The 22,257-nt window shown below is 41.1% G+C and overlaps 1 protein-coding gene across 4 annotated transcripts in view; it reads right to left on the bottom strand.

Moving 5' to 3' along the window:
• Positions 1-9,733: 9,733 nt before the first annotated feature.
• CUL5 (cullin 5) overlaps positions 9,734-22,257 on the bottom strand; it is a 97,855-nt gene continuing 85,331 nt past the window's right edge. For 3 of the 4 annotated variants that reach the window (XM_045038028.1, XM_045038026.1, XM_045038027.1), the window contains 6 exons: positions 21,224-21,347; positions 20,492-20,667; positions 19,768-19,929; positions 18,707-18,825; positions 17,968-18,091; positions 9,734-13,341 (listed from right to left, as the gene is read on the bottom strand). In XM_045038028.1, the coding sequence (XP_044893963.1) occupies positions 13,147-13,341; positions 17,968-18,091; positions 18,707-18,825; positions 19,768-19,929; positions 20,492-20,667; positions 21,224-21,347 (900 nt within the window). In that variant the 3' untranslated portion in view covers positions 9,734-13,146. 4 annotated transcript variants of the gene reach the window in all.

Below are 22,257 nucleotides of genomic sequence, written 5' to 3'. Positions count from 1 at the left end.
TTCTCTTTTGCTGACCCTCTAGGACAGGAACAAACCTATTCATACTTAGTGCTTCAACAGCTACTGAAAGAAAATCATTACACTGTGTATCCATGTTTAAGCTACGTGTGTGTGTGTGTGTGTGTGTGAAAGGCCCAAGATATAAAGTTAAATTTTTTACATTGAGTTTTAATTGGATAATTATTTATTTTTCAGAGAGGGAGACAGAACACAAGCCAGGGAAGGGCAGAGAGAGAGGGAGACAGAGAATCCGAAGCAGGCTCCAGGTTCTAAGCTGTCACCACAGAGCCCGACGCAGGGCTCCAACTCAGGAACCGTGAGATGGTGACCTGAGCCGAGATCAAGAGTTAGACACTTAACCGACTGAGCCACCCCAGGCACCCTAACATTAAATTTTTAAAGAAATAACTCCGAAAATTAAACAGCTGGTCTGGCCTAGTACACAGGGACGACCAGTTGTGACAAGAGAAAGCTGATGAGTACAGGACGGGATCAAATGGTAAAGAAGCATAAAGAGGATACAAGAAGAGTCACTTATGCAGCTCTTCGTAGGGGACTGTTCTTTCGCAGTGTAACCCATTTACTGCTCACAAAAAAAAAAAAAAAAAAAAAAAAACAAAAAAAAAAAACAGTGAACTAGGGGATGTTACTATCCACATTTCACAGCCAAGGAAATTCAGATACAAAAGTGGCATAGTTCGCCCAAGGTCACAGAGCAAGCAGTTAGCGACGCGGCTACAGTGTGAACCTGCACCGTCTAGCTGTGGGTCTAAGCTCTTAACCTCCTTACCAGTTTTGCCTTGCGCAAGGCTCACCCTGGAAGCACAGGGGGCAGTTTTGATTGGACGGTCGTGCCACTGTGTTGGGCGGGACAGCTTCTAGAGAAAGTCAAAGAGACTTAGGGGTAATTGGGGGAAGACAGCAAATGTACTCCTGAGCTTCAGTGAACAGCTGCTTTTCAAAACTAAAGTTCAAAATAAATAAGAGCTTGGGGCACCTGGCTGGCTCAGTCAGTGGAGCATGTGACTCATGACCTCTGGATCTGCATTCCAGCCCCACTTTGGATATACAGATTTTTTTTTTTTTTTTTAAATAACAGGGAGGTGGGGAGGGAAGGCAGCTTCATCACTAACGTGAGCAGCACGCAAGAACGTAGTTAATCATTTCACTTAGGATTCTAGGGATTGAGGGGTGCTTGGCTGGAGCATGTGGCTCTTATCTCAAGGTCACGAGTTCGAGCCCCACACGGTGGAGGGGAGGGGTGGGTAGGGCTTACTACATAAATAATCAATAAATAACAAAATTAGCTAAGACCCGAAGGCTTACATAGACTAGGAATGAGAACTTTCCAGGCATAAGGCACGGCTTATTAAAAAGAAAAAACCTGGGGCGCCCTGGTGGCGCAGTCGGTTAAGCGTCCGACTTCAGCCAGGTCACGATCTCAGCCAGGTCACGATCTCGCGGTCCGTGAGTTTGAGCCCCACGTCAGGCTCTGGGCTGATGGCTCAGAGCCTGGAGCCTGTTTCCGATTCTGTGTCTCCCTCTCTCTCTGCCCCTCCCCTGTTCATGCTCTGTCTCTCTCTGTCCCAAAAATAAATAAACGTTGAAAAAAAAATTTTTTTAAAGAAAAAAACCTAAGCATTTGAACATTCAAGATTTTTTTCTTATAGGAAATAGAAAAACGGCCTGCCAGAATAATTGTAGCACTTGAGTGGTCTAAATCTGGTGCAGTGTAGACTCGCACAGAAGTCAAAACTAATTCTGGTCTTTATCTACATCTGCCAGATAATGGTGAGCGTCCTCCAATCCCCGTCTCCCCTGCTGCCCAGCCACAGGGGAGTGTGACAGGAGAGCCACCACATACACAGTAAATTCTGTGTTGTGAGAGTAGACGTGAGTTCCCCGATGTAAGCCAGCTTGTCTAAAAACGTAGCCCACAGGAACACTAGCTGTTAAACAGAAGACTGAGGCGGCCGCCTCCTCACAGAAAGGCCTGGTGATCCACAAAACCCTAAAAGAGCCAACAAGGCGACTCTCCTCTTATAGCTGTAAAGAGAAGACCAGTTAACAGAGCTCGAACTGCTGTTCCTCTTGTTTTGTTTTTCTGGGAACCCTGGACGTCACTGGACAAGTCGAGGTGGGCGTGAGGCAGACGGGGAAGACAGGAATGCCGAGGACAGAAGAAGTGGAGGGAATAATCCTCAAAGCGACAGACCTCAATTTATGAAAAGATAACGAAATTTGACTGAATTTAGGTGAAAATGACTGGATTGAAATTTCTTCCAGAGATAGAAATGGAGTGTTAAGATTAAAAAAAAAAAAAAAAAAAAAGATGAAGTCCAGTTTAAGAGAGAATTTTAAAAAAATTTCTTTTGTATAACCAGATGTGTAGCTTTAATTTTTTTTAAATTTATTTTGAGAAAGGGAGAGACAGAGCCGGAAGAGGGGAGGAGCAGAGAGAGAGAAGGAGACACAGAATCCGAAGCAGGCTCCAGGCTCTGAGCTGTCAGCCCAGAGCCTGCTGTGGAGATCAAACTCATCAACCTTGAGATCCATGACCTGAGCTGAGTCGGACGTTTACCCGACTGAGCCACTCAGGTGCCCCCCCTACCCCCCCAGTGTGTAGCTTGGAGTTATCTTTTCTGCTATGATAGGTAACACAGTATCTGAACGTAGTTATATTAATAAAGGGCTACATCTTTCAGGGCACCTATCTGGTTCAGTGGGCAGAACATGAGACTCTTGATCTCTGGTAGTGACTTCGAGTCCCACTTTGGGTACAGAGTTGGTCTTTTTTTTTTTTTTTTTTTTTTTAACAAAAACAAAACAAACAAAAAAACAGCTACATAAGTTCAAAAGGTAGCTCATCTTAGATTGTAAGTGAACTACATTTGTTAAAGAGACCTAGCCAGTAACCCCATCTACTGGCAGAAGTGTTATGTGGATACTTATGTCTTGGAAAGTAATAGTACTAGTCTTGATAAAATAAATTTTTTGGCCTCTTCCTCTCCGTAATGCCCAGAACTACAGTCATAAGCCCTAGCATGGTTTTCTAAAAGTAGGAGTTAGTTTTAGGAAGGTTAGAACAATATTTTCACATCAAGGAACACAATGGAAAATAAAAATATTTAAGAGAAATGTAGGGGGAAATGTGGATATCAGATTCATAAAACAAGAAAGATGTTATTGTTCATGTCAAGTTAAGTCTTTCTGTAAAGGTAACTTCTATAATAGTCCATTGGAATAACTCATTGTACTAGGTTGAAGAGTGTAGCCCAAAGTTCTAATCCCCATACCCATGAAGGTGATTTTATTTAGAAACAAAGTATTTTGCAGATGTAATCAAGTGAAGATGAGGTTAGGATGGATTAGGTTGGCCCCTAAATTCAGTGTTGGTGTCCGTGTAACAAGAGAAGACACACAGAGACACACACAGGGGCAAGAGGCATGTGGAGAGAGAGGAAGACGCTGCTGTGGTACATCCAGAAAACAACAAACACCACAGGTTCTGGCCACCATCAGAAGCTGAGAGACAGGCATGGAACAGTCTCCCTTAGAACCTACAGAAGAGGGGCGTCAGGCCCAGTGGGTTAAGTGTCTGACTTCAGCTCAGGTCATGATCTCACAGTTCTTTGGTTCAAGCCCCGCATCGGGCTCTATGCTGACAGCTCGGAGCCTGGAGCCTGCTTTGGATTCTGTGTCTCCCTCTCTCTGACCCTCCCCTGCTCATGTTCTGTGTTGCTCACTAAAAAATAAATAAACATTAAAAAAATTCAAGAAAATAAAATTAGAACCTACAGAAGGAACCTCCCAACACCTGTATCTCACACTTCTAGCCTTCAGAATTGCGAAAGAACACATTGCTGTTGTTTTAGGCCACTCAAACTGTAGTGTTTTGTTATAGCAGCTGTATGAAACGGATATACTCATCCTGGGTCAAATTAATATATGTAATTTCCTTATATTTTCCATTCGTATGTTCCATAAGACATCTCCTTGCTTGAAATTCTAGGAAATACAAAATACAGAGTGTCAAGACAGCTTCTCTGGGAGACATATGGAAATGTTTATACCCCATGATGGAAATAAGTTTCTAGGCCCAAGGTGGACACCTCCTGTCTGGGGTCCCATGTCAGGAAATCAAAACTTAGGTGAACTTTTGAGTCCCCGTAAATGCTCCCCTTGACCAGACATGCAATATATCCAGCTGGTCAATAGCCAACTGCCAAGAATCTGTAATGGTTTCCTTGTTCTAAATAAAATCAGCTATGCACACCCAGCCAATCAACAGAGCCAAATTAAGCCAAATACAGACGTCCCTGACTTACAATGGTTCAACTTATGGTTTTCTGACTTTGCAATGGTGAGAAAAAACACACATTGGTAGAAACCATATGTGGAATGTTAAATGTTGATCTTTCCCTGGCTGGGATATGCGGTCCATCCAGTCTTGTGACACTGGGCAGCTCTCAGTCGGCCACAGGATCACTAGGGCCAACAACAGATACACTGACAACACTTCTGTACCCATACAACCATTCTGTTCATCACTTTCAATACAGCATTCAATGAATTACACGAAATAGTCAACACCTTATTATAAAACAAGCTTCGTGTTAGATGATTTTGCCCGACTATAGGCGAATGCAAACATCCTGAGCACATTTAAGGTAGGCCCTTAGGCGGAACTACAATGTTCGGTATGTTAGATGTATTAACTGCATCCTCAATGATATTTTCTTTTTTAAAACATTTTTTTTGTAATGTTCATTTATTTTTGAGAGAGAGACAGAGCACGAGTCGGGGAGGTGCAGAGAGAGAGGAAGACACAGAATCCGAAGCAGGCTCCAGGCTCTGAGCTGTCAGCACAGAGCCTGATGTGGGGCTCCAACTCATGAACTGCGAGATCATGACCTGAGCTGAGGTCAGATGCTCAACGACTGAGCCACCCAGGTGCCCTAGTGTGGGAAATTTTTAAGAGGTAAAAATCCTTTCCCTGCTTTTATGCTTTAGATTTGGAGTGATCCCTCAGCCATAGGCTACAGAGAATGACCTGATTCACATCTTCTGGTATCTAAGGCCTCAAACAATGAGGTATAAGATGAATTAGGTAAAAAATTGGAGGTATGCCAGTCATCCAAAAATGTCACAGATTTAGAGCAAATCTAATTTTACTGATCCCTACTTACCACTCTGCACAGTCTACTTCTAAATGTAGGGCAAGACACAACCCAGCAGCCACCTCAGATGCTCCAAGCATGGCACGAAATGTTTACTCATTCAGCAAACACAGTAGAAGTAAAGGTAAACGAAGGTCAGATTCTAGGCATAAAACAGAAGTAGAATTAATAAAGTGGGGTGGGGAGGGGAGCAAGAGAGACTTAGATCAAGGTTACTAACCTGGGAGACTGAGTTAGTTCTTAAATAGAGCAAGTTTGTGATACATGATAAAATGTTCCAGAATGAACTGGAAAGACATGTTGATCCTGGCAGGGAGAGCCTGGGCTGGAGCATTAACATGCAGTTAGCAGTGGAAGTGAGGGTAGTGGATGAAATCACTCCAGGAGATCATGTGGCTCACCAAGAGGAGGGAAACGAGAGGAAGCTCTGGGGTGTGCAGGCAGAGAAAGAGCCAAAGAACGAGAGAGGTGAGTGTAAGCTGAAGGGAGAATGGTATCTTTGACACCAAGGGTTGGAATAAATCCACTAACTAGGACTGTGAAAGATGCAATGCTGAATGTGGAATTTAAGAAACAAAACAAACGAGCAAAGGGGAAAAAGCAAAGAGAGAGGCCAACCAAGAAATGGACTCAACTACAGAGAACAACACACTGATGGTCACCAGAGGGGAGGTGGGAGTGGGGTGGGGGAAACAGATGATGGGGATGAAGGAGGGCACTTGTGGTGAGTAATGGGTGATGTATGGAAGTGTTGAATCAGCATATCGTACACCTGAAACTAACATTACACTGTGTGTTACCTAACTGGAATTTAAACAAAAACTTAAAGGAAAAAAAAAAGATGGAGAGGTGCCTGGGTGGCTCAGTCACTTAAGCTCTTGACTCTTAATTCTGGTCTAGGTCATGATCTCAGTTTGTGAGTTCAATCCCCGTGTCGGGCTCTGCACTGATAATGTGGAGCCTGCTTGAGATTCTCTTTCCCTCTCTCTCTCTCAAAAATATATAAACATTTTTTTTAAAAGATGGAAATACTGTAAGATCGAGTAAGAGGAAGATTGAAGATGAACCTTTGAAACTTTGATGAAGCAACAGGGAGGTCAATGTTGACCTTGTTAAGGGGACCGGGGGGGGGGGGGGGGACACAAGGCAATGGTACTAAGTGGAAGAGAGAGAGAGAGAGACAGCGGATTACTCTCTTAAGATAGAAGACAATGGAAGGAGGAAAATAGGGTCGCAGCGCGAGCAAAGTTGGGGAGGAATATTTTTAAGCATGGTGGGCACTTGCACATGTCTGCACGCTGGTGGGTCTCAACGTCAGCATTACATCAGCATTACCTGGGGGGCGTGCGGAAGTTCAGAATGCTAGGCCCTACCTGACGATTTCTGCAGATCTCGGGTAGAGCTCAAGGATGTACTCTTCCAAGTTTTCAAGTATGGCACTGCTGGTCTGTGGACCAGATCTTTAACAACCGCTGTTGTAGGCTAAGGACGAAATAACTAGATGGATGTTTGGAAGGTAGAGGAAACATAGGAATTTTTGGAGCACTACACGGGAGGCAGAAGATGGGTTTTAGCGAGAAAGTAAAATAGTTTGTCCCTAAGAAGTGAGGCATCTCTTCCTCTGAGACAGGCAGGCAGGTGAAGAGGTGCAACTTTGAGAGATAAAGCTAGAGGTGGAAGGAAGGCAAGTTATGAAAGTTCATGGCTGAAGGCTTCATTTCCTCTGATCTGCTCAAAGCAAGGTCATCCCCTGAGAATGGAGGAGGTAAAGTAAACAGTCAGCAGCCACAGGAAAAGGACCTTGTAAAGATATTCCCAAACTCTACTCTTTCTCAGAGGCATGACACTTGCGGTGTCTTAACAGAGTGTTAATTTTCAAACCCGGCTCATACAACGTATGTGCCAGACAGGTTTCTTTTAGCACTCATTTTTAGCAGGACTGGATCCAACTTTTGACATTTTGAGAACTCTTTTTGAGAAAACAAGTTATATGAAATTACAAATTTGCCATTTAAATTGGATTTTTTTTTCGTGTTGAGTTGTAGGAGTTCTTAATGTATTTTGGTTATTAACCCCTTATCAGAAATATCATCTGCAAATATTCTCTCCCATTCAGTAGCTGCCTTTTTGTTTTGTTGATGGCTTCCCCTGCTTCACTTTGATATGATCTCAAGTTTTATAGCTTCAGGTCTCACATCTTTAATCCATTTAAGTTTTGTGTATGGTGTAAGGAAGTGGTCCAGTTTTCCCAACATCACTTACTGAAGACTGTCCTTTCCTCATTGAATATTTTTGGCTCCCCTGTCGTAGACTAACTGATGGTACAGGCATAGGTTTATTTCTGGGCTCTTTGTCCCACTCCATTGATTTACGTGTATATTTTTGTGCCAGTAACATACTGTTTTCATATCCAGGCTTTGTTGTTCCATCTATAGGGAATAGGAAGAAGAGATTTGGCATAATTCTGAAGGGTGCTAAGATTTTCAGAATGGTAAATGAGCACTGGCTCCAACCTAAAGTCACCAGCTGCATAGGCCCCTAACGGGGGTCAGCCTGTCCGTTGAAGCTTTCGATCACGGACTTCTCCTCTTCAGCTATGAAGTTCCTGATTGCACCTTCTTCCAGTAGGCAGCTTGTATCATCCACACTGAAGATCTGTTAAGTGTAGCCACACTCATTAATTTCTCTTAGCTAGACATTCTCGATTACTTGCTGAAGCTTCTACATCAGCACTTACTGCCTGACCTTGCACTTTTATGTTACGTAGATGGTTTCTTTCTTTAAACCTCATGAACCACCTCTGCGAGCTTCCAACTTTTCTTACGCAGCTTCCCCACCTCTCTCGGCCATCACAGAATTGAAGAGAGTTAGGGCCCTGCTCTAAATATCAGGCTTTGGCTTAAGGAAGTGTGGCTGATTTTATCTCCTGTCCAGACCACTAAAACTTTCCCCATGTCAGCAATGAGGCGGTTTGGTTGGTTGGTTGGTTTTTATCATTCGTGTGTTCACTGGAGTAGAAGCACTTTTAATTTCCTTCAAGAACTTTTCCTTCCATTCACAACCTGCTGACTGTGCAAGAAGCCTGCTTTTGGCCCATCTTGGCTTGCGATATGCCCTCCTCACTGAGCTTAATCATCTCTAGCTTCTGAGTCAAAGTGAGAGATGTGTGATTCTTCCTGGCACTTGAACGAGAGTTACTTGGCTTAATTTCAGTACTGTTGTCTCAGGAGTAGGGAGGCTGGAGGAGAGAGAGATCGGGAAACAGCCAGATGGTGGAGTCATCAGAACACACAGAACATTTATGGATTAAGTTTGCCACACCCTTACATGGGTGCGGTTTGGGGCACCTGAAACCATTATAAGAGTAGTATCAAAGATCACCGATCCCCAGAACAAACGTAACCAACAAAAACCTTTCAAATACACAAAAATTATCAAAATAGGACACACACACAAAGTGAGCAAATGCTAATTGGAAAATGAAGCCGGGTTGCCACAAGCCTTCTATTTGTAGAAAACTTACCTGCAGAGTATAGTAATGTGAGGTGCAGTGAGGTAGGCTGGTGCAAAATTCCTAGAGCCTTTCCCAGGGGGCGGGGGCCTGACCAAGTTACATGAAACTCAAGCTTCTGGGCCCGCCTCTAGGTTTAGGTGAATCTTCTACTGACACCATATCTTCCATTGCTTTCATTTCCAAGTCAACTCCCTGCCCTGCCCCAATCCCTGCTCAAGTCCAAAGTTGAGTTTAGGGTCATGACGAAGTACAATAGACTTAATGTCTGTGTCTCTCCAAAATTCATACTTTGAAACCTAATCCCCAGTGGCGTGGTATACTAGGAGGTGGGGCCTTTGCTTGGAGAGGTGATTAGCTCGTGAGGCAGGGCCTTCATGAAGGGGAGTAGGACCCTTAGAAGAGAGACCCCAGGAGCTCTGTCAACCCTCTGTCCTCCAGGTGAGGCCACAACCACAAGTCTGCAGCCTGCAACCTGGAACAGGTCCCTCACTGGAACCAACCGTGCAGGCACCTTGATCTGGGACTGACTCTAAGCCTCCGGAAGTGTGAGAAACACAGGTCTGTGGTTTATAAGCCAGTCTTTGGTACTTTGTGAACACACTGTCCATCCTCATAACCTTATTACTAATCTCTAGCTTTGGAATTTAAACACCTCATAGATTTTCAAATAAACGCAAAACGTGAGATAATTCACTTTATAGGTTTTCATTTTTATCTGATATAAAAATTCAATTTGTGGTTCTGATACGACCTATCTAACCTGATGAAGGAATGCGTCAATCACTTTCAGGTCTGAATTTTTTTCCCTTTTCCAGGCCTGATAACCATACGCTATCATCAATGGAAACAGGTACATTCATGAGAGCTTTCATTTTGGACTAAAATTTAAAATCTACAAGAAGTGGGTTACTCTTCGTGTTTCTGACTTGTAAGGCTAAGATTTACTATTTCACCATGAAATGCATAAATGTACCTATTACACAAATTTAAATTTAACTCTTAAAAACTATGTAATAGTAGAACATCAACATTTTCTGGATAGGTGAAAGCTTTTATATTACATTTTTATTTTGCAAGAAAATAAATTATACAACTTAAAAAATAAAATCCAAAAATTAAGCAGTTCATCAAAATATTTCAGCCTACTGCATACAGAAACTGCTACCATTTAAAATTGTACAGCATTATCATCTCAGTATGTAGTGGCACACATTCAAAATCGTATATACCATACGAAGATAGATTACAACTTAGGAACGCAAATTTGTTCAACACTCCAGACGACATATATAGTGTAGATGACAGGAAAGCTCTCGTGTAATGTTTATTTCACAAACATGACCTTGGAAGAGTTTATAAGATAGCATCCCAGTCATTTACATGAAAATAGAAAAACCAGCTTGAGTTTAAGATAGCAAATCTTTCTGGAAAACTAGCAAATCTTTCACCCAAATTGAATTTCGAAAATTTGCCCTGTGAGCAGGGCTAATGACATCCTACTGCAAAGAATGCAAAATACTTTTTAATTACTCTGGTCATATTTTGTATTAAATTCAATAAAAAGTAAAAACAAGGAAGCTAACATTTCATTTTTGGAAATTTCAACATTTATGCACAAAATAAGAGTAAGAGACTTAAATGAACAGGTTGACAATGCAGGGACCCCTCCAATAAGCGTAAAAATTGGAAGACTTCATAATTTATTTCAAGATCCTCATTAAATCATTGGAACACTAATGTTCTAATATTTATCTCATTGTAAGCATTAAAATGAGATATTAGCATTAAAAGATAAAGCATTAAAATGAGCATTATCTTTTACTTTGTAACTTTTGCTTCGTGTCCCGGACTCCGGCAACGGGAGACGACGAAGGTTCACACTGGCCAGAAGGCTCCATCTTCCCACGAGAAACGGAGTGTTCTGCCTTAGTTAACCTCTGGCTCGCCTCCACTGCCCCACCCCAGGCCCCAGTGGCGGCCTGGACTCCTCTCCCCGGACTCTGTCAGGTTTCGCCCCTGCTCAGGCAGCACGACTTTTAAGTGCAATCGGAGAACAGGGGCTGGATAAAGAATGCTAACTGTGATTCTGTACCTCTAGCAAGTGCCTCACAATCTTTTTGTCAGATTCTTTTTTGTTAATTAGCAAACCTACCATCCAGACATATTTAAAGAAAACTTAACAATGGTATAGGCACCTCGTCAACTAAATTGTTTTCATAAACACCAAAAAGTAGTTAAATTTTGTATACATAACAGAAAAAAATGGTAACTGTAAGTCTACAGTATTTGCTGCTGTTCAATTTCCCAAAATACAATTAGGACATAATTCGCTATTAAAAAATTTATAAAATTGAATAGAAAACTTTGCTATGGATTTAGTTACCCACTTTTGCACTAAATTTTCCATTATAAATCAAAACATCATGACTCTCAAATGACCAAAAGATGAGAAATTCCAAAAATGTTCTAAGAACAATTATGGTTTGAAGCAACAAATCTTAAACTTTAAAAAATGGCCTGTAATTTCCCCTTCAACTGTTCTCCCCCGTGGGCGTTCTCCTACTGGATAAGCACATATGCTCCTCAGAGTGTTATATTAAATGTAAGGGCCACAATTATTACAAAATTATTTTCTAAATTTCAAATGTACCCATTGTTCACCGTCCTCTCATTCAGTTTATTCTCCCCAACACACTTCGTGTAATGCCTGACATGTGCTGCCCTAGAGCTGGGCATAAGATTTTAAATTAGAAACAAAATCCTAATTTTCTAGGAGTTTCGGAACAGGCATTTGAACATCACCAGCAACACCTTAGATGTTGTAAATTTGCTCTCCGTCCCGGCAGCAGACAGCTCACGATGCTTTCTGGTCGGGGGGGGGGGGACAGACTCGCTGTGACGCTCCTGAGAGCACTCTGCGTAGTACTGTCCGCTGGCTACCTCTCGGAGCTCAGCTCTCTGCTTCCTACTACTTCCAAAGTCATAGGTTTAAAATAATACTTAATATCAAACAAGATACAAACGAGTTTGTGAGAAAACTTGGAACGTGCAGCATAACGAATAAAAATCCACGTGGGAGCCACTCTTTCCCAACGGGGAATCGTCTGTCCCATCTCGGTTGCCCGCGTCCTCACATCCCGAGCTCCGCATTACTCTGGATATTCAGTTCCCAGCAAACCAGTCAGTTGCTACTTTGGATTGACTGAAAGGAACAAGGTAAGTGTTGCTTTCGGAACATTTTAAAAACATTTATTTTTAAAATATATAAATATATATGTACATATATTTGGCAAGTTTACTGCTCATATTAAGACCGCAACAATCTGCTTATGCTTTTCAGGCCTTAGGCTGTGGTTTTGCTATTCCTCCAGGTAACGGACACTCAATACTCTTTAAAACAGAACGTCTTCCTTTCCAGAAACCTGAGGCTATAAATCCCTTATCATCAGAGTTTAAAATTCCAAAACATTTCTATGCTGCAGATCAAGTGATCAGTTATGTAACCGTACTAATAGGACAGGAGGAGATTTCTGCCTTGTTTTTAGTAAATTTGGATATAATCAATTAGGCATAATAAATATTAGATAAATATTAAGTGTGTTACTGAACACACTTAATATGTTTGTTTTGCGATTTTTTTTCTCTGCAATTTAAATGATCTGTCTCCATACATTTTCTTAAACGGTTGAAACAACAAAGTAATATAAGCTTTACTTTTTCAAAACAAGCTCTCCGGCCATAGCAGATTTTAAAACTCCTTATTTAACAACAAACAACTAAACTAGCAGTCTCCTGCTTAAAAAGAAAGCCAACATTTGTAAGTTGGAAAAATCTCGTATCATTTTCAGGTCACCATTAAATCCAGTTATTATACTGAAGCAGGGCGTGAACAAATAATGTGATGCTATTAAATACTTATCTCCTCACCTACATCTGTCCCCCCCCACCCCGCAGTGTCGTGTACACCAGCTCCCTCTTTTGATCGAAAGAAACCAAGAGTGCTATTTCTAGTTTTAATTGCATTTAAAAAAACAAAACATAACAGCATTATTCAGTGCACGAATATCTGAAGATCCTTCCTTGTGCAAGTACATTTTTGTCAGAGAGGAAAAAAAAGAGGAAAAAAGCAATTAAGAACCCCGCCCTCACCCTTCCCAACTATTTCTTCCGATGGGTATAAATCAAATTTACTGTGAAAAGTTCATAATGGGCTCTTCATGAATGCAAGTTTCTCCACAAAACAGCATGCTGTTACCGAGTGTGCAACATGAAGGGATGCCATCATGCTAACTAACGTGACTGGCAAAATATAGTTGTTTTGTCAGGTAAGGCAGAGATTTTAATAGTTATGTAATCAAAGTCCAAATAAACCTTCCTCCAGCACAAACTGTTACAACTTTCTGCCCAAGCACTCTGCAATTTGGGTTCTAATGTTGTCCATGATATTCAAAATTATGCCATATATATGAAAGTGTTGATATCGGATTCATCTCTTCTGATGTATTTGTGCTCTATTAGCCATTCTATTTGCTCTTTTATCATTTTCTTTTGTGGCAAAAACATGTTTTTCAAAATTTCTACTAGTTCAGTCTGCAGCTGAGCATTGCTAATTTTCTTTCTCATCTTCATTATTTGTATGATAGCTTCCTAAAAGAAAAAGAAAAATGAAAAATCATTAATATATTACATTTTAGGTACAACAACAAAAAATGACTTTTTTGTGCATTTCATCTTCTTTCCAACATCCACCCCAATGATCAATCACTAGCAGATAAGTCTTGAGACCAGCGGCTTTTACTTAACAAAAATATTTTCCACTCACTGTAAAAGTAAATCTGATGATAAAGATTTTGACAAATGAGGAAAAGCAAAATAACCTAGAACCTCTCTGCGGAAAACCACACCGAATGTTCTGGAGCACTCCCAATACTTTTTTCCACATCATGCACATGTTAACAACTTATCTTGCTTGTGAACACAGTATGTACGTAATCTGGCATGGTGTTAACCATCACCTAAGAAAGAGCAAATCCCTTACTCCTTTTCCATCATATTCAGAGTTAATTCTTTGTATAGTAGCAAATGCCAGCTGGTGTCTATTTTTAAAAATCAAACATTACTACTCTTTATATATTTATCAGATTAATAAATTATATTTGCTATAGATAGTTTATTGATTCAATTACTTTGACTTCTTACAGGAGTAAGCACTGTTCATCTAAGTCAATTTTGTAAGTATTTCCTTGACGATTTAATTACTATTAAGCTTATAACAGAGATAATCAGAAAATGATTAAGTGTTCTTTTCTCTTTTGCTTTTCCAGGATAATCTCTGTCCTTAGCAAACCAAAGGCATCTATCTACCTTGGTGGAGATTAGAGTTTGCTAAAAAAGGAAATGTGAAAACAGAAAATTAGGTGTGTGTGTGTGTGTGTATATATATACACACACATATATACACACGCATATATATACACATATATATACATATATATGTATATATGTATACACACATATATATATATATATGTTTCAAGTTTGTTTATTTATCTTGAGAGAGAGGATGTGCATGGAAGGGGCAGAGAGAATCCCAAGAGAATCCCAAGCAGGCTCTGTGCTGTCAGCGTGGAGCCCAATGCAGGGTTTGAACCCACAAACCGCGAGATCATGACCTGAACTGAAATTAAGAGCCAGATGCGTAACCAACAGAGCCCCCGAGGAGCCCCGGTAATACCTGCTTTTAACATTCAAAGAGGTGTTTTGCTGCAAAGCAGTAATAGGCTTGGTGGCCAGGAGCTGTCCCCTATGGAGGGAGACTTAAGGATCGCTCCCCTGTCATTAGGAGAGGGAGTGAACTCCTCCCATTATCAGTGCGACAGGCTGCCAGACTCTGGACTGCAGGGCTTGCATCAAGGGTCCAGAGGGAAAGGGGGAAAAGGGGAAGTCTTCAGGCACGTGAAGATCACAGGAGCCAGGGAGGAGGAACCAATGTAAATGTCTCCAGTCCGCCCTCCTCCCAGCTCTGGTGGAGAAGAGGAAGGTAGGCTGTGTGAGAGAAGTGGAAAGGAGAACCGCACAGGGGCTCCAGCCCCGGGTCTGCACTTACTGTCTGCCGAAGACGGCACGATGTGGTATGAAGAGCTCACTGCGGAACCCCTCTCAGTCCCCACACGATGTGGACAGGGTCTAGAGCCAACAGACCCGCAGGGGCAGGGCCGTCAGGGCCAGGGGAGAGGAATCTCGCAGCAGCAGCTGATCATGACAGTGTGCCGGGCAGGCCAAGGGGCCACACCGAAGATGCGGCACAGTCTCAGAGAGTTTAAGAGCTCAGTTAAGAACAGAGGGCAGGCAGTCAGAGCAGGGAAGGGGCCAGGAGGCCCTTAACCAACCAGGAAAAGAAGCCCCAGCTCCTGTGCTACAGCCAGCAGCAGCAGAGAGCCACAGAAAGTCAAACTCCCACAGGTGACAGGTAAAGCACCCCACAGATGTCAAGAGCAAGAACCCAGGACACTGTCACAATGATGTGACGATCCCTTCACTGTCACTACAAGGTCACGTGGACTCCTTTCACCCTCCGTCCATCCCGATGCCATGTGGGAAACAACAAAGAGCGAGGATGGGTAGAGCAGGGTCAGGGAGAAATGAGAAAGGCTGAGCATTACGTCAGGGACAGCCTGGATTACGGGACTGCACATAATTACCCATCTGTTTCGGACAAAACTGAAAAAATGAATTAAAAAAAAATCTTTTTTAAATGTTTGTTTATTTTTGAGACAGAGACAGAGCATGAACAGGGGAGTGGCAGAGACAGAGTGGGAGACACAGAATCGGAAGCAGGATCCAGGCTCTGAGCTGTCAGCACAGAGCCCAATGTGGGACCCGAACCCACGAACTGTGAGATCATGACCTGAGGTCGGACGCTCAACCGACCGAGCCACTCAGGCACCCCTCTGCACATCTTATGGAAGGACTATACTTGCCAACCCGTCACACAGCTCAACTGAAATCCATCTGGAATTTATCCTGGTCTAGCCATACACCAGGACTATATCCAGATTTTTCACCCCAAACGTAAAACTCTCTAAAATCTCTTACTGAATAATCCGTTCCCTTTCACAGCCCATGGAAATTATTTCCTTTATGGTAAAGTTCATCTATACTTACATAGTAGGTTCACTTCTGAGTTAGTTTCCTCAACTAATCTGCCTGTCATACTGTTTTATTTTTGCAGATATTTTACTAAGTTGTAACACTTGGCAAGTTCCACTAGCACCTTATTCTTACCATTTTTTAAGGATCACAAACACTCATTTATATTCTTTGTCATAAAACTGAGAATCAATTTGTCCATTCATTTTTTTTAACGTTTATTTATTTTTGAGGGAGAGAGAGACAGAGTGCAAGCAGGGGAGGGGCAGAGAGAGGGAGACACAGAATCTGAAGCAGGCTCCACGTTCTGAGCTGTCAGCAGAACCTGACGTGGGGTTTAAACCCATGAACCTGAGCCAAAGTCAGACGCTTAACCAACTGAGCCACCCAGGCGCCCCTCACGTCCATTCATTTTTGAGAGAGAAGAGTGTGAGCCATGGAGGGACAGAGAGGGGGAAAGAGGATCCAAAGTAGGCTCCAGGCTCCATACTGACAACAGAGAGCCCAAAGTGGGGCTCACGCTCACGAACCGCGAGATCATGACCTGAGCTAAAGTCAGATACTTAACTGACTGAGCCACCCAGACAACCCCCTAGCTGAACATTTATCATGGACAAAATTGACTCCTTAAGTAACTGAGCCTTGTCACTGAAAAATGTGGTATTCCATGGTGAGCCAAAAAAGGCAAAACCAGGCAATGGGACAGGAGTCCGGTTGGAGGGGGGGCTGGCTGCAGTGACACAAACGCTGTGTATCTTAGGTGATGGTTCCCAGGTACGTACACTTATCCAAACTCAACGAAAACTAAACTGTGAAATGTACATTGTAGCATATGTAAATTACACCTCAATATAAAGTTTTAGTTAAAAAAAAAAAAAAAAAAAAAAAGAGCAACATCTTCTATTTATTCAAATCTCCTTCTGAACCCCCTAGGGATGGCCACCCTCTTCACACAGGCTGTCAACATGACTCATTAAAAAAGTGCCTATGGGGTCTATGGTTTCATTTTTCTCTTAAGCTTTTGAAATTTACATGTTTATTGCTAAACAGAAAAGCAACCGACTTTTATTCCTTTCTCTCCGCTACTTTATCATATTGTATGCTGTGTAAGTAATGAAAAATGTTCATCTTTCCTCTTTTCATTTTTTACTGAATTGGCCAGCAGTTTCAAATAATATTCAATAAAAATAGTGCAAGTGGGATCACTTGGTTGTAATAAGAATACTCCTAACGTTAGAATGGACACATATCAGTCTGCAACAGGCACTCTTCATATGTTCAGAAGGATCACAATCTTAGCTTTAAAATGTTTTCTGGCTCAGTCTGCGGGCTATTCTAGATCTTGGGGATATGAGGTGAAGCCCCACGTTGGTGTGGAGAGTTCTAAAAATAAATAAATAAAACTTAAAAGAAAACTTTTTAAAAGTATTCCCTCATTTCACACTACAATGAAATTATAAGACTTACATAAAAATTTGAATACTTCAATCCTAGAATTGTAACTTATTGCTGACACACAGTTAATCAGTCATGGTCAAAGGCAGACACAACCTAAAACCAAGGTTTTGCCCAACAAATAGAACCTACCGGTGGGGAGGGGAGGAGGGGAGGAGGGGAGGAGGGGAGGAGGGGAGGAGGGGAGGTGGCACCCGGGTGGCTCAGTTGGTTAAGGGTCCGGATCGTCATTTTGGCTCAGATCGTGACCTTGCAGTCGTGGGATCGAGCCCTGCGCAGGGCTCTGCACTGTAAGCATGGAGCCTGCTTGGGATTCTCTCTCTGCTCCTCCCGTACTTGCACTCTCTCTCTCTCAAAATAATAAACATTAAAAAAAACAAAAAAAATCTACCAGAGGCCACCAAGACATACAGACATCTCTTGCAGCAGCTAAGATAAGGTCAGCAATACAATTTTTAAGTTCCAGTAAAGTGAAAATTAGTTCTTCATTACAGGTGGAATACCTACTACATGCTTTAAAAATTTTTTTAAACATCTGAAGATAAAAAAAGAGAAAAATTTCTGAAACCAATACTGCACTGTGTAGTCATTAAAATTTAAATAACAAATAAATACCAAAAAAATGCAATTTTTTTCAAAACGTAGACATTCTGTCTTAACGTCACAAACCTGGGTTCTTAGTATTCGTAGCTGAACTATCCCTTCATTCTCCTCTTCTCGCATCCTTTCTGTAGTGAGCTGCAAGCGTCCAATCAAGTTGATTTTACCTCTTTTCTGAACTTTTGCATTTTTTCTATAAAAAACATTGAATCAAATATTTTACAGTGGATAGCCTTTTAAACATATTACAGCAACAATGTCTGAGAAAAAAGATATAGAAATTTTCTGAAGACTACTATACTAGAACTGTTCAAAGGAAAAGTTACCAATAATCAACAGATAGCTTTAAAATGAACCGTAGGATTTCCCCCAAACACAACAAAGGTTCAGTTAATAAAATATGGGTGACAACAGGCCCTGTAATAACAAAGCTAATGTAATTTACATTGCCACGAGAGAGCTGAGATAGTTGGAAATATATGGGCTGTTATTCAGCATTATCATCTAAATGGATCTTAAGGAGAAAAAGTGATTTGTGTGAATAGAGTTTCTTTAGAGTGCAAACGGATGCTTAAAGATGAAAAGCAGTATCATCAGATACCAAAATGTACCCATGAAAAACATGTAAACAAGTGAACATCTCCAGTCCTCAGTATGTTTAATGAACAACTAAATGGCAGAAACCTGGAGCGATGTCAGTGTACATATGTCTTAAAAGTAACGTAAGGAAAACAACCATTTTGCTAACAATAAAACACCAAAGTCAAACAAGGCATTTTTATTTTACATCAACCAACATCAGCCTTACATTAAACTGAACTCCTGGTTCACCGAGAAGAGGGTGCCTTCTGTAAAGTCTTTGGGTGAGTTGACTTGAGGTTCATACAATAAAACTTGCCGCTTGAGCTTTGGGAAAGCTACTAAAGACTATGAAGAAGAAAGAGAAAACAATTACCATCTATAAATGGTATGAAACACCAAGATCAGTTCTCCAACATGGCTAACAAAATCACAACCAACTTCTGCCTGGTGCCTCGACCAGTCCAACACTGTGAATGTATGGCGAGGAAAGGACAAGGAGGGGGGCGGCTCACAAGGAGGGAGCACTAAATGATCCCTTCACAGGAAGACAGGGACTGCAGGGATCGGTCATACACGAGCTCAACAAAACCAACTTGCCACTGACACACCAGGTATTTCTCTCTAGACAGTTATTTATTCTGGAACTTCTAAGAGGTCTATGGAGTAGGGGTAACATGCAGCTATGAGCAGAAGACTAATGAGTACATTTTACAAGCCCTTGAAAAGACCAAAGTTTCCTAATTCTTGCATTTTTGGTCATAAAATCTTTGAACACATTCTTAGAATGAAATTCCTGGTCACATTCCTCACAGTTAAGATTTAAATACCAACTCAATCTTTCTCTCCACCCCGCCCCCCCCGCTTTTTAAGTTTATTTATTTATTTTTGAGAGAGACAGAGCAAGCATGAGTAAGGGGGGGGGCAGAGAAGGAATCCCAAGCGGGCTCCATGGTGCCAGCGCAGCCCGACGTGGGGCTCAAACTCATGAACCATGAAATCATGACCTGAGCCGAGATCAAGAGTCAGGTGCTCAACAGACTGAACCACCCATGCACCTCAACTCTCCATTTCCCCCCCTGTTTCATTATCTTGGTAACTTGCTTATTTTCAATTTCTTTTTTTTACCATGAATACCTCATTTATGTATTAACACCTCATTAGCGTTTTTTTTTTCTTGGTTAAAGATCATTTGCAGAGTGTTATGAATTCATAAATTTATGATAAGCCATCAAATATTTCCTGCTATGTAACTGGATACACTTTAACAAAAAAAAACATGAAACAAACCCATAAAGTCCTTCTAAGCTCAGCGTCAGGCAGTTCAGTTGCAAGTTTTAGATTTTCAAAGCTGATTTTCTCTCTGGGTCTTTGGTTCCATGCAAACAACACAGCCAGCTGAAATGTTGTTACCTCCAAATCATATTGCCCTACTTCATTCTTAAATGTTATCTGCAAGAGAGAAAGTAATATAAAGGTAAGAATCTCTTCAGGATGATTACCACCTCCCTGCTAGAATATTCTCCTTACATGAGATTATCCACGGAAAAGACTGGCAGTTGTCTTCCAATATATATTTTTCCTTTCCTACACAGTAGTAACAATTTTAACAGACCTTAATGACCGCCCAGAATAAAGGCTCATCTTCCAGCTTTCAAGGAGCGAAATGTGGTCTTGTGACTAGTTCTGCCCAAGAGAGGTGAGTGGAAATGATGGGGGAAACTTCTAGAAGTTGCTTCTAAAGTAAGGAATACTTTCATCTTTCCCTTCCTGTTGGGCTGGAAGACAGCCACAGTGGGCATCACACTGGATTCTGCAGACAAGAGCGATACCTTAAGCATGGTGATACAACCAGAAGCTAAGTCCCTAACAACTTCCTGGGCTAGATCCACTGCACGTGTTCAAACTTTTACACGGGAGAGAAACAAAGATCTATCTTATTTAATCAACTCTTACTTGGAGTCCTGGTACTTTCAGTCAAACCAATATCTGAACTAACACACCATCTACTTACAATTCCATTTGACATGAGATGATGCCAATGTAATTTTCTACCGCTATGATTTTTTTTGTAGAATTCTTCTACTTCAGGTATCAAATCCTCCAGTTCAGTAGGAAGGGAGACAAAGACTTTCTCAGAGCTTCTTGACCATGCACCAGCATTCAGAATTTTTATATTAACCGAATCAGCTATAAGTAGGAATATCAGGAAATATGAAGTAAATAATCTTGAAAATGGATAAAATTCAAAAGAAATTAAATATGTACATACTGGATAAGCTTTGGTGAAAAATAAAACCCTAAAGATTTAAAGGTGCCTTTAAAAAAAAAAGGATTAGAGGGGCGCCTGCCTGACTCAGTCAGTCGGGGGGCATGGGACTCGACCTCAGGGTCGTGAGTATGAGCCCCATGTTGAGTGCGGAGATTATTTAAATAAAAATAAAACTTAAAAAAAAAAAAGAAGTTATACTCTTCATGTGACTGGATCTGAAACCTGTAAAACTCAGGCAAGTGAGTAGTGGCTATTAAAAATAATACATACATACATATAGATACATACATAAAAATAAAGATTACGAATCTAAATTCTGTTAAATTCTGTTTTGCCAGATGTCTTCAAGGAATGTGGACTTTGTAACATCTTTGTACCTATTACTACTAAGGTTCAATTCTAATTTACTGGAAAACAAAGATATTCTCTTTAAGAAAGCCTATATACATAATATATGTAATTATAAAATAATACCTGGTAAAGCCAATTTGTTATTTTTGTGCATTTCCTTAAAAGCCTGGTTCAAATCTTCAGACACTTTTATGTCCTGAAACATTCTAGCAAGCTTATTTACATAATCTGCGGGCATACCAACTTCCTATGAAAAGCGAAGACAAAAGAGGTAATGAACAATAATATATAGAAGCTTTAATATAAAATTAATTTTATTTATTAGAATATTCACAGTCTAATATCTATTAAATTTGATTCTTAAGGGGCGCCTGGGTGGCGCAGTCGGTTAAGCGTCCAACTTCAGCCAGGTCACGATCTCGCGGTCCGTGAGTTCGAGCCCCGCGTCGGGCTCTGGGCTGATGGCTCGGAGCCTGAAGCCTGTTTCCGATTCTGTGTCTCCCTCTCTCTCTGCCCCTCCCCCGTTCATGCTCTGTCTCTCTCTGTCCCAAAAATAAATAAACGTTGAAAAAAAAAATTAAAAAAAAAAATTTGATTCTTAAAAACTAAACAAGAGAATACAGGTAAGCCAGGCTTTCTCTGCATGAGTTCAATGTGCATGAATCAGTCACCACAGTATAGTTAAATCACACCAGTCCCCCAACAACACAGCTCAACTTTCGGTTATCACCGTATATTAAATATGAGTAATGCACAAATTTACTTCTCATCAGTGACCAATCACCATCCGCCTTTCGAAATCTGTTAGTCATCTGTTTATTCAGTTCACCCACAGAAAGCAAAGCACAGTGACAGATCCACTTGACATTTTATAAAAATGGATAATCAAGTGAGCTCAATGGCCAATGAAGATGATAAAAGCACACCAAAGAAATAAAAATAAAGCTGGAAATGAAAATAAACAGAACCTAAATGAAATTCTAGAAGAGCGATCTGAAGTTGTAATGTTGATACTTGCCAATGATGAAGACTAAATACACAGGCAGGGGAACTTAGTGAAGGCAAATTATCAGCACAAACAAAAGGAGCAGTGACAATAATAACAATAATAATGATAAGATGCTGCAGAAGTGGCACCAGCAAAAACTTTCACGACC

The sequence above is a fragment of the Felis catus genome, chromosome D1 (genome assembly GCF_018350175.1).
Source record: "Felis catus isolate Fca126 chromosome D1, F.catus_Fca126_mat1.0, whole genome shotgun sequence".
NCBI classification, from domain to species: Eukaryota; Metazoa; Chordata; class Mammalia; order Carnivora; family Felidae; genus Felis; species Felis catus.
The sequence above is the reverse complement of the archived record's forward strand: the minus strand, read 5'-3'. Positions and strand labels throughout refer to the sequence as shown.